The 17543-nt window shown below is 39.6% G+C and overlaps 1 protein-coding gene and 1 long non-coding RNA gene across 2 annotated transcripts in view; one reads left to right on the forward strand and one right to left on the reverse strand.

Moving 5' to 3' along the window:
- LOC141430437 (uncharacterized) overlaps nt 1-17543 on the reverse strand; it is a 205413-nt gene that overhangs the window by 72969 nt on the left and 114901 nt on the right. The gene's annotated exons all lie outside the window — the stretch shown is intronic.
- The window catches only part of unc-13-4A (BAI1 associated protein 3), a 138887-nt gene that overhangs the window by 18691 nt on the left and 102653 nt on the right, over nt 1-17543 (forward strand). Inside the window, 2 exon segments of the mRNA XM_074091126.1 lie at nt 12544-12827; nt 15230-15434. Coding sequence (XP_073947227.1) covers nt 12665-12827; nt 15230-15434 — 368 coding nt within the window. The 5' untranslated portion in view covers nt 12544-12664.

Genomic DNA, 17543 nt, shown 5'->3' on the forward strand with positions numbered 1-17543 from the left:
TCATTCTGTGCTAGCGACGAAACCAAGACAGGTATTGGGATGCGCACGCGCTGATTTAGCGCTGCAGTTGGGAGCATCGGCTACGCCGTAGGCGCTACGAAGTGCTACGAGGTGCTACGGGACCAACTTGATACCTGTGTACGCTGCTATTTGCTACGCCAGATTACTGTGCTGTGGTGTGTGAATGTAAACCCTATTTGGAGGAAGTTAGAGTGTACCTAACCTTTTGCAGTGATGGCGTTGCGACGGGGCGATAGCGGGGAATTAGTCTGTAGTGGCTGTACGCAGGAGCTAGTGGTCGGCGAGGGATACATTCAGTGTATGGTGGCGTCTTGCGCTAAGCTATACCACCTATTGTGTATCAGTAAGCCTCCTAAGCTGGCTGAACGAGATATCTGGATGTGCCCTGAGTGTAGGATTACTTTTAAAAAAACAGGAACTAATTGCGGGACACCAGTTGGTACGCCTTTAACAACTAAGAGCGTTTGCGTCAGGAATAAAAGTGGATCGCCTGTGCCGCCTACACCGGGTGCTCAAACATCATCAGCGGGTGAGGCTGCGTCCATGGCCATTGAGATGAGCGCTATCAGGGACCAAATGAGCATGTTATCGGAGCAGCTGGCTGACGCCCTTACTGCTGTTGCAGGATACCATACGGCGCTCATTGACTGCTCCTCTAGGCTTGAGGCTGTCAATGAGCGGCTGCAGCAGCTTGAATTAAACTCGGCAAACGATTGCCGCTGTGGGAAGTCGGGTGCTGAGCCCCCTCCTGCTGATGTGTCAGGGCCGAAGTCAGGACGGAAACGCAGGACGCGGAATGCGAGAAAATCTGCAAGTATGAGGGAAAATGTAGAGGGGGATATTGGGGCTGGAGCTCCCGACGAAGCCAACAATCCTACTGAAGAAGAAATGGACACTACCTTCACTGGCTCTGACCGAGGGAAGAAAAGAAGTATCCCAAAGAAACGTTTTTCCTCGCTGCGATGCACAGCCGGCCCTGAAGTTACTTCACTAAAGGCGGTGGAGTCCCTCATGTACTTGCATCTTTGGAACATGGTGTCAGGTGCCGACGAGATACGTGCATATTTGGATACCATTTGTCCTCAAGGAACTTGCACAGTCCTTGAGCTCAAGCCGAAGGGGTCTTACAGATCATACAAGATCGGCGTCCCGTGCGAGTTGTATGAAAAGTTTTTGGCTGCAGACATGTGGCCCAGGAACGCTCGGGTGAAGGCATGGTTTTTTCGAGGGTGGCAGAGCGGCGGCAAATACCAGGAAAAGCCCAAATCTCAGGACGGCGACAGGACCGATGGTGGACATAGTGTACCAGAATGTTAGGGGCTTGAACACCAGACTTCACTACTTCAGGCAAAACCTGCTGGCTCTGGATTGTGATGTCGTCGCGATAACGGAGTCTTGGCTAACTGATGCCGTCAACGATGCTGAGTTGGTGGCCGGCGGGTGGAGTGTGCTGCGCCGTGACCGCGCTACCGGCGCGCGTGGAGGCGGCGTGCTCCTCGCGGTGCGCCCTGGCATTGAGCTTCTGCGTCGTACAGATCTAGAGACGCCGAGCGGCGAGGACTTATGGGTTACATTTGTGGTGGATCAAGTGGTGTTCTACGTGTGCGTCGTGTACATTCCTCCCAGTGCCTCTGAGGAAACTTATTTGCGGTGGTTTGGGAAAGTAGAGTCTGTGATTGATACTCTTACGGGTGTAGTGCTTGTGATTGGTGACTTGAACTTAAATCCGGTGTATACATCTCAAAGTGTACTTAGCTATTATGGTTATCTCTTATCTGTTTGTGGTTTGAATGAGATGAACGAGGTAAATAATGTGCATGGAAGTAGACTGGATGTTGTGCTAGTATCTGAGCGCGTCGCAGGTACTGTGGTCTCAGAGATGGCGGGCGAGGGACTGGTCACCAGACTTGATGCATACCACCCTCCATTGGAGATTTCGGTTCCCCTGGGCAACCTTACGCGACAACCGGCTGCAGAGCGTCTGGATCCCAGCAATGTAGACGCACGCCGGGACTGGAACTTTGCTAAGGGTGATTTTGAGCTCATGTATAAATTAATCTCCGAAGTAAGTTGGCAAGAAGTTCTCAGTGCTGGCGATGTGGACATTGCTGTGGACACATTTTACAATACATTGTATAGTATTTTTGATCTCTGCGTACCTAAACGGAAACGTCCAACAAGTTCGAGTAGACGATACCCTGTGTGGTTCACGGCTGACCTAATTAGCGACATCAAACGGAAAAGTGATCTACATCGGCATTGGAAAGCTACGCGGGATAAAGAAATCTATAAAAAGTTTGCAACTTTGAGATCAAATATTAAAGAGCGTTTGGTGCTTGCTTATGATAGCTTCATTAGGCGAGTCCAAAGCACAGTTAAAATCGATCCCCGTTCTTTCTGGCAGCACATAAGCAGTCTCAAGGCAAATGGTGGTTTTGTTTCTAGGGTAACGTATAGAGGCGAACAATTTGTCGGTAGGGATGTAGCTGGTGCTTTTGCTGACTATTTCTCAGAAGTCTTTCTACCTGACATTCCGCTTCTTGAACCGAACTTGTTGAAAAATACCGATACAAAGGCTAGTGTCAACTGCATTGATATTAAATCAATTACACTGGAAGAGGTTGAAGCTGGGATAAAGCGCCTAAAGGCCAATAGTTCCGTTGGACCTGATAATTTACCAGCGTATATTGTAAAGGGTTGTATGGAGTTCCTAAAGATCCCGATACAATATATTTTCAATCTAGCGCTCTCTTCCGAGACATATCCTCGAATTTAGAAGGTGTCTAGAGTGAGACCGATCCCGAAGACGAATGACGCTTCTGTCGTTGAGAGTCATAGACCCATAGCTGTTCTTCCCACTCTTGGCAAACTATTTGAGGCCGTACTTCATCGGACTCTGTCTCTACAGGTGCGACCTTTTTTGTGTGACGCGCAGCACGGCTTTCGACCTAGACGCTCGGTCAACACAAACCTATTGATACTAACGGACAACATCGCCGTGCATCTGGACAGGGGTATTCAGGTCGATGTACTCTATTTTGATTTCGCGAAGGCTTTCGATCGCGTGGATAACGACGTACTGCTTGGCAAACTTGATAAAATTGGTTTCACAGACAAGTTGCTAGCCTTTTTTGCCAGCTATCTGCGCGATCGGCAGCAGTTCGTACGACATGGTTGTTTTGTCTCGGCTCCCTACCACACCAGGTCTGGCGTCAGTCAAGGCTCCATTTTGGGGCCCTTGTTTTTCAATATCATGATTAACGATCTCAAATCTGTTCTTCAGGCGGCTCACTGCCTCTTGTATGCTGATGATCTAAAGCTGGTACATGGGGTTGAGCAAAGAACTGATTGCGAGACGCTGCAGAGGGACATCGACTTGGTCTTTCAGTGGAGTAAGGAGAACAAACTTCACTTTAACACAGCTAAGTGTTGTGTTTGTACATTTAGCCGCTCTCGTACCGCTATTTATGCTCAATATATGCTGGGGTCTGAGCCCATAAATCGTGTCTTCTCCATCAAGGATCTGGGCGTGGTGTTTGACACGCGGCTCACCTTTCACGAGCATATTACATCTCTTGTTACTAGCTGTTTTCGAAGACTTGGTTTTGTGATCCGAAATTTGCGCCATTTTCACGACCCTGTGGCCATAAAAATGGTTTATAACGCATTAGTAAGGAGTAAGTTGGAGACTTCATCGATCGTATGGAATCCCTATGAATCGACGTATGTCTTACTTCTTGAGAAGGTTCAGAAAGTGTTTTTAAGGTTCCTTTATAAAAAAATATTTGGATTCTACCCGTATCTGTACCCTACTAAGTATCTTCTTGGTTCCCTTGGGTACAACTCCTTGGAGGTCAGACGGAATTATCAGCTTCTGATCGCGGCATGTCAAGCTTTGCGTGGTGAGTCGGACTGTCCCGAACTTGTAGGACGTCTTGTGCGACTGCATGTCCCGGATATCCCGAGGATAGCCCTCAGGCCGCGACGACGCGATCTGTTGGCCGTGCCGCCGGCGCGCACCGTGTCGTGCAGAAACTCGCCGCTGCCCCGTGCCCTTACACAGCTCAATGCGCTCCTGGCATCGACACCTGAGTGCGATTTGTTTGCGTGGCGATGGGCGGCAATTTGTACTGAATGCTTGAGGTACTGTGAGGCGATGGACGATAGATGTTCTACTGTTCCAGTATAATTTGTTTGTTATCTGTTAGTGTTTAATTGTTTATTCTTTAAATCAATAATCTTTCATAGTTAGTTTAAGTTTCATGATGAATTGGTCATTAACTGTAATGTCATGTAAACGTTTTTATCAATAAATAAATAAATAAATAAATAATAATCTATATTTCAGTTTGTATTTTCCAATTATTTTCTACTTCGCAACCACGCGCAAAACAGCCACACATAAACATTTGCATGTTTTAATGCAAAACCCACCGTCCTTCGCTTCCAAATAAAACAACGTAATGTCACATAGACCCAACATCAACACATTAACGCGTTTCAAACAGTATACCAGTAACAAGTTCATTCTCAACCCGATTACACTACCCGAGCACGACCGTTCCTTAATCCATCGTACGTCATTCGTTGACTTTGGAGAGATTATCTCAATTTAAAAACGGGTAAAGACATATCATTTGAATCCCCCTGCATCCGTTCTTGGTGGTTGTTAAACGACGATAAAAGTACGTGTTCTAATCCAAGTGCTCGTGCTAAGATGGTCCACTTGACGGCTTCGATGCCGCCTCCCGTTTGATTACTGTTCACGGTGACGCGACACTTTATCCCTTTGTACGACAAGGGTCTACCGCTGGGAATTGCAGTTCGACGAGAATGTATACCTTCTTTTTTAACGAATTCATCCCATAAATCTCAAATATGCTTAATCAAATCACTAAAATCCGCCAAAGCTTACGGCCATGGAAATTATTCAAGCAATATTATAAGCTATCTTGACGTACCTATCTTTTTATTGAAAAAACCGGCCAAGAGCGTGTCGGACACGTCCAAAATAGGGTTCCGTAGCCATTACGAAAAAAATAAGTAATATTTTCCTAAGGATTTTGTATTTTGTACGGAATCTTCCAAGTTTAGGTATATTTTATACCTTAGGCTGCTGTTTACTCATAAACTACTAATAATTCTCAAGCAAACTTAGCCGTTATTATTTTCTTTGAAAGTTTGATATACTTACTACCATCCTGATTTTTTTCAAATTTTTCCACCCACCGGCTTAGATTTAAGAGGGGGGGGGGGACGCTCGATTTAAATGAAAATATGCACTTTAAAGTTGAATATTTCGCAAACAAACCACTGAATCGAAAAATTTAGTTACCCCCTAATGGTTTTGAAAGACCTATCCAACGATACCCCACACTACAAGTTTGGATGAGAAAAAAAAACACCCCCACTTTACGTCTATGGGATGTACACTAAAATAATATATTTTTGAATTTTTGATTGTACTATTTTGTCGGCATAGTTTACTTATATATCCGTGCAAAATTGCAGCTTTCTAGCATTGATAGTCCCTGAGCAAAGCCGCGGACGGACAGACAGACAGACAGACAGACAGACAGACAGACATGGCGAAACTGTAAGGGTTCCGTTTTTGCCATTTTGGCTCTGGAACCCTAAAAACGCCCTTGAAAAATAAGTCACAGTACTCGTAGGTAAATATGTAGGTAACTATGATATACCTAGTAAGGACATAATTATGGTCCTTTACTTTATTTTGGTTTCATAAATAATATTATTTACTTTTAAAAGCATTTTTCGATAAAAAAACCAGTCAAATCACTCTTTTTCATAATAAACAAAGTAAATATATGCTAAGACAAAGTTTTTACAAGAAGATATTAATAGAGAATTTGTGACAACCAAAGCGTATTTTTCTGCGTTCTTTGTGAAAACCTACTATTTTTTAGTTTAATACAAAGTTTTTATTAACTTGCAACGTTTGTATGTATATATAAGTAAATCTCACGACTATATATATATATACTTAAGTCGAAAACGGTTAGTCTATCTAGTAGTTTTATAAATATGTCACGTCTCTCCAGAGCTTAAATAAATAGATAATAATGTAATGTTGAACTTAAAAGTTTTATTAACGTAGTAATACTTAATGTCAATCAAAATGTAAGAACAATGACGTGGGTTCGTAGAAAGGTGTGCCACAACACAAGCCTCCGTAATGAAAGGGCGATGTAGTCGGAGCGCGCGACCAGGGCCATTTCCCCAATATTGTAACCAATGAGGTGTTGGGATTAAACGGGAACATCGGGCTTACACTTTAATGGATTTAATACCCAGTACCCCAGTACCTACTACTTTCGAGAAATATAATTAGACACCTGTTGTTTACGCTTCCACAGCCTTTCAACGCGATTTTTTTTGACCTCGCACCTCCGATAGTCTTTCACGTAATTCAATTAAGTTTCTCTCTCGTAAAGCGTATTAATACAAAAAGCTACGAAGACATTTTCGCAAAAATTCGCTACGCCCATAAAAATGTTTATAACTTCAACTTATGAGAAGAAATATTGCGGCTATTTCAACTCCGGTCCGTAATTTTAATAGCCCACATTCTTGACTTTTGCGCGCTACCTATTTATACCTACGAAATGAAAAATATTAAGAGTATTAATTTTGCTGAACCTACCTATCAGTGATTGTGATTAATGAAATGAAAATTGCTGTTATTTTTAAAAAATTTATGAGATGGGAACAGTAATGGTCATAAAAGTATTCTGTCACCGTATGAATAATGTGAATATTGTAATTTCATTTTGAAACAGTGTTCTCGTGGAAGTTGTATAAGAGTAAACTGGGTCCGTGTTATTTTTGATTTCCTCATTCAACAGGTCAAATGAAGTTATTTTCACCAAGAAACTACTATTATAAGATAATAAAGAATTAAGATAATTAATTATGCGCAGTAAAACAGTGTAAATGTCCTTATTTTATGAAGTTTTTTTTTAATGTCCGTAACTAAAGCATTTTTAATTCAGTATTCATTTATTTGGCAAAAACATAAAATACCATAAGAGTTATTCTAGTAGATACTTACAATATTCACACATATTTAGAAAAAGCAGGTTAAAAAATCGGCCAAGAGCGCGTCGGACACGCCCAAAATAGGATTCCGTAGTCGTTACAAAAAGTCACACAAAATACAATTTTATATTTTGTATAGAATTTTCCAAGTTTAGTTTTATTTTATAAATAACTTAGACTGCAATTTACTCTTAAACGATTAATAATTCTCAAGAAAACTTAGCCGTTATAGTTTTCCGTGTAAATTTGTATAGGTACTTACTGTCATCATGTTTTTTTTATTTGCGCTTTAAAATTGAATATTTCGCATACAGATCACTGAATCGAAAAATCGTCTTCACAACCCCCAATGATTTTAAGACCTATCCAACGATAACCCACACTATAGACGAGAAAAAAATCACCCCCTCTGTACGCCTATGGCAAGTAAAAAAAATAGTTATTTGTTATGCAAGGCTGGAAAGTAACTGTTTGGCACGAGTGCTTATATTGAAAGCCGAGCAAGCGAAGGATTTTAGAATTGAACCACGAGCGAAGCGAGAGGTTCAAAAGAAGAATCCTGAGCGTAGTCGAGGGTTTCAAAGGCACGAGATGCTAAACAACTTTACAGCCGAGCGAAACACACAATTTTTCACCTCACGACAGCGAGAAAAATGTAGATGGAAGAAAATAAATTGAACACTCTTATAAATCAGTTTCAGGTTATGCTAGCTAGCTTATGCCAATGGCTTCTTCTAAATCGCAGAATTCTCATCCCATGGAAATATAAAATACATCCACGTTCTTGTCTCCATAAAAAGAGGGAAATTCGAAGTCCAAGTTTAAGTTCAGCTTTCTAGATCCAGGGTTTGGGTTGGACGTTGATAAGTGAGTGACCCAGTAATTTTTACATTTAATTAGGCAAGTAGCTAAACCTACTTAAATTTAAAATAATTATTAGGTACTACTTAATCGGTAATCGGTAATACAGTGTGAACTTTTTCCCTCCGGTAGGTGCGTTCTGAATTTGACCACATATCTATCTACCTATTTGTCGTTATTTTTTGTGAATAAAGACGAAAAAACTTATGTAATAGAACAAAATGTAAATAAATGTTATCTATTTTTTTTTGGTATTAATAAATAACAACAATACTTATCTAATAACAAGAATGAAAACACTAACGCATTTATATTAATGAAATAATGACAAACCACGTTTCAGAACGTGTCATTGTGCTTTTTTTTCTCGGGTGTGTTTCCGAATCTCTTTTCATCATTTGATATCCTATTTTCTTCTTGTTTGTTCTGTATTTTTTTGTAATTATAGACGCATTTGGAATAATTTCAGAAAACTGAAATGAGCTTTATTATTACTAAATAAATGTTTAGTAATAAGAATAAAATAACAGATTAATTAACAGATTTAAATATTAATTCAACAATGTATGAAGAACTTTCTTTGTGAACACGTCAATATTCAACGCTTACTTTCTCAACCTCGTATCTACCCGAAATGTATACAACAAATCAACACTCTATCGTACTTACCATAAAGATGATTCTAAAGCAATATTGTGGCCAGATACGAGGTTGTGAAAGTAAGGTAAGTAGGTAAGTAAAGTAAGTTTAAGGTGGCACCCGGTCACGATAACGTTCAAATTTCAGAAACTCTTTCCAGCCAAGAGGATAAAAAGCGACTTTCCACGCAGATTTCGAAGGATAATGACAGCTTTTTCGAGCCAGTGAGGTGAAAAAACATTTTTCATCACACTTGCTCGTAAACAGTGTCATAACATGCAGGCTACCTTGATTGCAACCCCCCAAATAAAATTCTCGATCTTAATGTACTTGTCATGAATCGGTAAATGAGTCATTGCGCGTACACATTTTCTTGTCATGAAGCCCAAGGTCGGTAAATGAGTCAGTGCCCGTACTGATGGCGCTGCGCCGTGCGCGTGCGTGCGCTCCTGCTGCAGGACTACATGGTCTACATGCACACGCACGTTGCGGCGCATGCTGAGGGAGGTAGAGGGCGGCGCTGCCAAGAGCACAGCCTAAGGTATCGCCAATATTTGGAAGAATTATATTTTTCTTTTACAAATATAAAATTTTACTCGCAAATGTGATGAAATACATTGTACGTCGCTCGGGCGCTACTAGAATTACGAACATCGACTCATTAAAGCCCTCAGTCTTCGACTTCGGGCTTCTAATAGTCTCTCGTCCGTAATTCCTTATTTACCGCCCTTAATACACAATGTACTATTCTCGGCGCAGTTGCTACATATATACGTGCCAAATTCCAGCTTTCTAGCACTGATAGTCTCTGAGCAAAGCCGCAGCCAAAAAGACAGACAGACATATGCTGAAAGTATAAAGTGTGCCGTTTTTGCCATTTTGGCTACGGAACCCTAAAAAGTGAGTTTATATACGATATTCTCTCTCGTGCGTCACTTTAATGTCACTCGTCAAGTTTGTTAAAATGTGACCTTTATGTACCAAAGACTGTGAAGTTATTTCTTTAGCTACCTATGTATGAAAAAAATGTTTTTTTTAACTCGTGGTAAATTTCTAAATAATCTAATTTCGCGTAAGAATCCTGAATAACTCAGTATTGGGAGTACATAATCCTCTGTGTAGGAAGCTACCGTATTATTATTATTATTATTATTATTATTTAGAAGCCTGTAGAGGTGTCCCACTGCTGGGCAAAGGCCTCCCCCCATGTCCTCCATTCTACCCTTTCTTGGGCGATCTCTGGCCAGCTGCGAAGAAAGGCGTCCAGATCGTCCCGCCATCGACGCCTGGGTCTACCACGCCGCCGAAGTCCATTTTGCCACCGTATTACCTTATCTATTTTAAATGATTTCACTGAAAGATAACAGGTAAATATTTTTCATCTCTCCTGTCCGGAAAGTAAAATTTTCATGGGTAAATAGCCGGGTGGTAAATTGCGTTCTCATCTCTAGGGTGGAAAGTATTTTTTTGTTTTGAATTTGTCGATTAGCCACGGAGTCGAAGATAATTGAGTTACGTCAATGAAACTTTTTATTCACGTTTCGGCATGGCCAGGCCATCTAGATACACGTCGTGACCAAGGAGCTTATGTACAACACTGGAGGTTGAACGGCGAACATTCGTTTGAAATTTCCCATTTCCCTTCGAACTATTGGCGCTCTCACTTCGTTCGAGCGCCAGAAATATCTCGGGTGAAATGGGTCACTTTCCACCCTTGGTTATCAATCTACTATATTATAATAAGTAGGTACCATAAAGAAAGAAATAGCTTTCAAAAAGTACTTCTTTCTGGGCTGCTTATAAAAACTTCATAAGTGTTATTGATAGATAATAAAGCTCTATTAACAAGTGTAGAATCGCAAAGCAACCTTTTACCCTACATACTCGTATAAATTACGGTGAAATGTTTCCGACATTTAGATTATTATACCATCCCTCTGGCATCAATTCTTTAAATAATAGGGCTTCGAAATACTTTTTGAAAGTTTTGAGGATTATATATAACGTAATTTGGCTATCGTAGGTACCTATTTATTAATCAGATTATTAAATGTAGGAAGTACACAGAACGAGCACGAGCACTATTGATTTTGACGAAGAAAAAAAAACGTCCCCAATTATCCATAAAAATTTGATGTGTCCATTTCGTAATGACCCATATAAACTATATGAAAAACAAAGTCACAAAACTGACAAAAAATTAGGGACACTTTTTCGTACTCGTGATCATCAATAGTACTCGTGATCTGATTAAGGAGAATCCAGAATTACCTAATTCTGAAAAAAAAGTTGTGTTGCGTCATTTAAAGTAAAAATGCCCAGAGACGAGGCAGACAATAACATACTCGTAAGGCAAGGCAATGGCAATGGCATGGCAATTTGAATCCTGAGCAAGCGAAAGATTCTATAATTGAATCACAATTCTAGGTTAGAATCCTGAGAGATTCAAACACACGAGATGCAAAAAAACTTTGGTCTCGTGTGACACACAACTTTGCACCTCAGCAGTGAGAACACAGGTTAGAATAAAATCACATATACTTACCCATTTACAAAACAAACAATATAAAAAATATATAAACAATACGATTATTAAGAAACAAATACATATAATAATCACATTTAGACATCTTTTTTTCAAAAATGATACGTACAGTCGCCATTACATCTTTAAAAAGTCACTAAAAAGTTAAGAATGCCAGACAATGATCAAGTCTCCGGCAAGTAGAGAGGTTTTGAATTCGGAACGAAAAAGTGTCCAGTAGGTACGATACAAATCTCATACTCTATTCATAACATGCATTATAATTTGAACTTAAAACTACTTACTTGTAAAATATGTCATATTTATTATATCTACTGCAAAAAGCCTCATCTTTGGGTCATTAATAAGGTTGAACAATAAACGTATAATATGGATTTATTAGGATTTATATTAAATAAACATAAATAGATTTAGTTCCAAATGCATTCAATTTGACAAATATTTTTCCAACTCAGAGGTAGGCAGTATACGGAACCATAGGTACAAAAAAAAGAACAGCGGCTTTCGTGCAACGAGGTTGCATACTCTATTAAAAGAGTGGGAAAATTTTGACATTTTAAAATATTTATTTTTCATATAATTTATTATAGATATATTTTTAATACTTACTATAAATTTAATTTAACATTGTATGTAATCAACACATTTGATCCTACCTATCTCTCGCTTTTTTCATGATGAAGTAAAAGTGTCAGATCAAAGTGAAGTTCGAATATTTGTAATTCAGTGAGTAGGTAGATCCAGCACTGTCTAGAATTTAAAAAAAATAATTAAAAATGTTACTTTGTCTCACGAAGTGAGCAAAATGCGATTTTGCTCACTGGATTCTCATAGCAAAACCTGGCTGTTTGGGGTGCTGAGGTGAAAAGTTAATTACGCTCCTTTATCATCTTATTTTGCCACGAAAATTTAATTCTATGACATCTACCGCCAGTGATTTAATATATTTGACGATCAATGGAGTAGTTAGTGACCTTGACTATGGAGCTAGAAGGTTTTTGGGAGACCGGGTTCGAGTCCCGGTAGAGATTGACATTTGTGTGATGTATGTATGTTTGTACCTACTCAAGCCATATGTTGAATGTATTTGTAGTCATCTGTAGGTATATTTTTCAGTTGTTTACACGTACTAGCTTTATTTATTTTACATATAGATATACCTAGATACTTACCGATTTACTTTTCAGGTAAAGGGATTCATCCCTTAATGAAAATACGAATGTCAAACTAAGATCAAACATATTTTTCCTACTATATATTCGTAACCCTTAAGTATTTTTGAATCAGAATAGGACAAAATTGTTCAAAAACCCTATCCCTCGAAATGGTTTTCAAATCAGGGTACATTGGTAAAATATGAACAATGCCAATTGGTGTAAATTTCCACCCCGACATTTAGTTGTTTATTTTTGTTCCAGATCGTCTTACGAAATTAAAACAAAATGGTCAGTAACACATAGGCCGTGTGAGTGAATAGTGTTCGCGTTTTGTGCCAACAAATGAGTGATACGTAACTAGGTGCAGTGTATCAGTGCTGTGATGAGTTTCCTGACGTCGCTCGGGCAGTACGTGGCCGGCGTGGCGGATAGCGTGGCGGGTCTGGCGCTGTCGCCGCGCCGCGCGCCGCCCGCGCGTCATCGGTCCACCGAGGAGTCCGCCAAGCCGCCGCCGCCGCCGCAGCCCTCCACGGCCACCATGAGAGGTCAGAGACACTTTCGGGAACAAAGTTCAATGAAAAGTTATTTGATGATATTTTCCTTTCCATTTTCTTTAATGTCCACTTTTCACTGCGAGCGGAGCGGATTCCGTACGGACTCAGTTTAACTTACAGTACCTTCTTCCACCGAACCTCTACGAAGTTTATCGACGTAAGTTAAACTGTGTTCTTGCAGAGTCCGCTCTGCTTTTGGTGTATGGTTCATGGACGGAATCAGGAAATAAGCCGTAAGTAAATTGTTTTTTTTTTGGATAGGCTAAATTGTTATTTTTGGATACCCACGTATAAAAATCACGACGGCTCTTTTCTATGAAGCTACATTTTTGGCAAAGTGGACGTGGTCGTTGTTTAAGTATTGGTATTCTGAATCTTTATCACGACTTTTTTGGGGAAATACCTACTTATAGTGTTTCCCATTGCCTTGCCTTCCACACTGCATTGCTTGGACTTTGAAGTTTGTAGTTAAAATATAATGCGCTGTTGCCCACTCTCACATGCGATCCCTTGTCACCTTTTACGACACCCACCAAAAGAGAAAGGTCCAAATAAGTTTTTAAAAAATACATTAAGTCGATTGCATGCAACATGCGGTAGGTAACTGCAACAAAGAATATGGTAGCCGGCCGCATTCGGCAAATGGTAGCTGCAACAGTCTTACATGGCCGCTGCAGTAGGTGGACAGACTAATGTGAAGACGAGATTCTTTAACCGAAGTAGTTTGAGGATCAATTTCAGCGAACGCATTAGGCGAATGAAGTAATGTAATTGCCGCATTACTATCAAATTTAACGTAAAAAGGTTCCACTATGAGTCACGAATCTACTTTTTACCTTGTGCAAAGGGTTAGCAAGTTTTGAAGTTGACACTGTTACTGAGAAGAGGTCAAAATTCAAAAATTCAAAATTAATTAATTTCACAGGATTTTAGGTACAATAAGATCTTAAAAATAACACGAGAATCACTAAAATCTACCACAAGTTTACATTCACTCGTAGTCTAAAAACTCCTGAACACTATAAAAGCATTTTTCAATCAAGCACTTTTTCAGAGCTCGTTTAAATTTTATTGTGTCAGGCAGCTTGTTAAATATTTTGATACTCATTATTTAACTATTCCTAGCAACTAGCGACAATCTTGACAATGGAATGTAGGTACAATTAATGCGATATTGCGAACGAGAAGGATTTTAATACATTCCTTTAGCTTGATCAAACATGTAGGCGTTCTTATATACAAATAAACATCCATCCAATATATACAGACATGGTAATGTTAGAATATTACATTTAAAAAAACTACATGAATCTCTTTGCCTTAGTTCAAAAATTGCTCATACACATTTTTTTTGCATCAAAAAAATAGTACCTATATTTGAAGATCAATCACTCAACGTTCCATGCCTCGCGAGCTGCAGTCACTAGGTAGTAGGTACCTACTTAATAATAAACGTAAGGCGATTGATTATCGGAAAACTCATATCTACGCAACTTTACAAGTACGTTTCACTAAACTCTAAAGTCTTTTGTTTGCGAAAGTACAATGATGAGTTCGTGAAACTTTACACAAAGATGAGGCAAGAGAGAGACTATTCATTTCAGCAGACTTGCCCCACTCAAGTTGACAGTTTGAATTATTATGCCCGCTAGATAAAGTTATTCTGAAGTAGAGTTAATTGTGCGATTGTAAACAGACGTAGAACTTGCTTAAGTTTATTTAAGTTTCAACCACACAAATGTGACGGTAGTAACATACGTAATCAGGTAAGTTTAGTAAAAAATTGACGCTACACAAACGTCCGTACCTAAAAAAGGAAAGAATGAACCCTTATAGGATCACTTTGTTGTCCGTCTGTCTGTCAAGAACTTAACACCTAATACTAATGCCTGCGGTCCCTTGAAGATGTAAAAAAATAAAGCTTCCACATTAAAACAATGAAAAGATACGGCCACCTGAGCCTTATTTTTCATACATATCCCAGTGTATTCAAAACCTATAGGGTACTTCCCGTAGACCTAGAATCATGAAATTTGGCAAGAAGGAAGGTCTTACAGCACAGTAAATTTATATTGATTTAGTTGATTCAGTTTTATATATTGATTTAGATGACCTGCCTACCTGTTCTCCATTTAAGTTTGTCATACTACTTACGGGACACGCTGCATACTGAGAGGCAAAAAATATGGCCCTTAAATGTGTGCAGTAGTAGGTAATTTTGTATGTAGAGTAGGCCAAATTTTGAGCCGATGATTTTGTGATGATCATGTCGCACTGGATTACTCGAAGTAATTGTTGTCATTAATAAAATAAACCTACTTAATAAAATAAAAGTGGCCCAACAATCTTTGTTTGCGACAGCACGCATTGTAATGAAACGTCGTTATGACCAGGTTTCCCTCGTGTGGTGCCCACGGAGGGGGCGTCAGCGCTAAGCAACCGGCGGCGCACGCTGGACTGCCTGGCGCCCGCGGCGCCACCCCGGCGCGGGGGCTCGCTGCGCGTGCCGCGCCAGCCGCCGCCTTCGGAGAAACCCACCATGGCGTTTTGCAAGAGACGGCTTTCGTGGCCTGAGGTGGACAACTCTGTCAACTCCGGGTAAGCGATCACGATTTCTTAGCTCACTTTGTTGATCAGACTCAATCGGGGCGCACCAGCCGCCCTGAATGAAGAAACCCACCATTAAGTAGACTAAGCTCCCAATGGTTATTCGTTTGCAAAAGTTTCATATCGCATTCTTAGTCCTGATATGTGTTATTGTGCTCCCAGCCTAGCATATGACTGAGTTTTCCACCTCTAAACATCTTGCTTTTTATTACTAAATTTCTTACCACACTAGTGCCTGGTTACATTATCAGTCGTATAAGCCTGGTACGTACCACAATATCAGGAGCCAGAATGCAGTCTGTGAATTTTGCAAACGGATCAACAGAGGGGGCTTAGTCTACATGGCCTAAGACTTACTCCCAATAAGCAATTCCGAATTGTAACCTCATTTCAATCGGGTGAATCTACATACGTCAGACATCCAACTATACCTTTGTGGTTCTAATGTCATGTTGACTTTCCATATACCTACATAGATCTGCCAAAGAGATCACGGCGAAGTTTATTATGAAAAGGTTTCGGTGATTCATTTCCTCGACTGTACGCCTGACTGCCTGCCCTGGTATTGTTTTGCGCGCGTATCTTGTGTTCTTTATTACCGCATATCTCTCAAACCGCTGGACGGATTTAGACAATTAAGGTATCATTAGAAGCGTCCTGATAACCCAAGTGTCCTTAGATAGGTGACGTTAAAAAAATAAACATGGCGGCTGTGAGATGGAAATATTGGGGGTCAACAAAAATGTATGTTTCCAATACGACTAATATGGGTATCAAAATCAAGAGCTTTTTTTTTTTATTTGACTGGATGGCAAACGAGCAAGTGGGTCTCCTGATGGTAAGAGATCACCACCGCCCATAGACACCTGCAATACCAGGGGGATTGCAGATGCGTTGCCAACCTAGAGGCCTAAGATGGGATACCTCAAGTGCCAGTAATTTCACCGGCTGTCTTACTCTCCACACCGAAACACAACAGTGCAAGCACTGCTGCTTCACGGCAGGATTAGCGAGCAAGATGGTGGTAGCAATCCGGGCGGACCTTGCACAAGGTCCTACCACCTGCAAATCAAAATATCTTAAAGATCTCAAAAAAATATTCCATAACTGTTATATACTAAATAATATACGTTATAATGTTACTACATAATATTAAAAACTGAAAAGAATATTATTAGTGCTAAAAAGCTGTAATTTTGCATAGATATATTTAGCAATTATGCCAACAAATTGGTAAAATAAAATATACAAAAAACTTTTTTTAGGGTTCCTCCCACAGATGTAAAGTGGGGTGATATTTTTTTCTCGTCTAACATTATAGTGTGGGGTATCGTTGGATAGGTGTTTTAAAATCATTACGGAGTTGTCAAGACGATTTTTGGATAAAGTGATTCGTTTTCAAAATATTCAATTTTGAAGACCAAATTGTTCTTTAAATTTATCTTCCCTCCCCCTGTATAAGCTAAACTGTTTTCAGAAAATTCCTATGGTAGTAAAATTATCAAACTAACAATGAAAAGTACTACCTACAGCGAAGTTTTCTTGAGAATTAACTAATTTGTAAAATATACTTACAAATACAATTACAAATATCTTTATTTTGCGTAAAAATGTGGTACAAAAGCTGGTATTACATTTTATGGTCTCACACATTTCACCAGAAACTGGCATGCAACATGAGCACAGAAGAGACAGTAACAAAAGTTTATGCTTAATATGAAGAAACATGCCTTGACAATAATTTAGAGTACCTACTTAAGTTTAAAATTATAATTTCGACATGAACGCCTAATAACGTGATTAACTAATATGTCAAAATTAAAATAAAATAATATTACTTACCAATATGTCATGATTACAATACAGATCCAATAAAGCTAATTACATGATAAAATGTCATGTTCAGTGTATAAAATAATCAAAATATTCTTCAACAGAGTAGAAATATTCTTGTACTAGCCAGTTCCTAAGTTTACGCTTGAATAATTCAATAGGCAAATTTTTGATGCCATCATGCAAACGATTAAAAATGTCAATGGACAAGCAATGGACTTACAGTAGGTACAGTATGTGTTCTTACTGTACAATTGTGTCCTACGG

This window comes from Choristoneura fumiferana, chromosome 8 (genome assembly GCF_025370935.1).
Source record: "Choristoneura fumiferana chromosome 8, NRCan_CFum_1, whole genome shotgun sequence".
NCBI lineage: Eukaryota > Metazoa > Arthropoda > Insecta > Lepidoptera > Tortricidae > Choristoneura > Choristoneura fumiferana.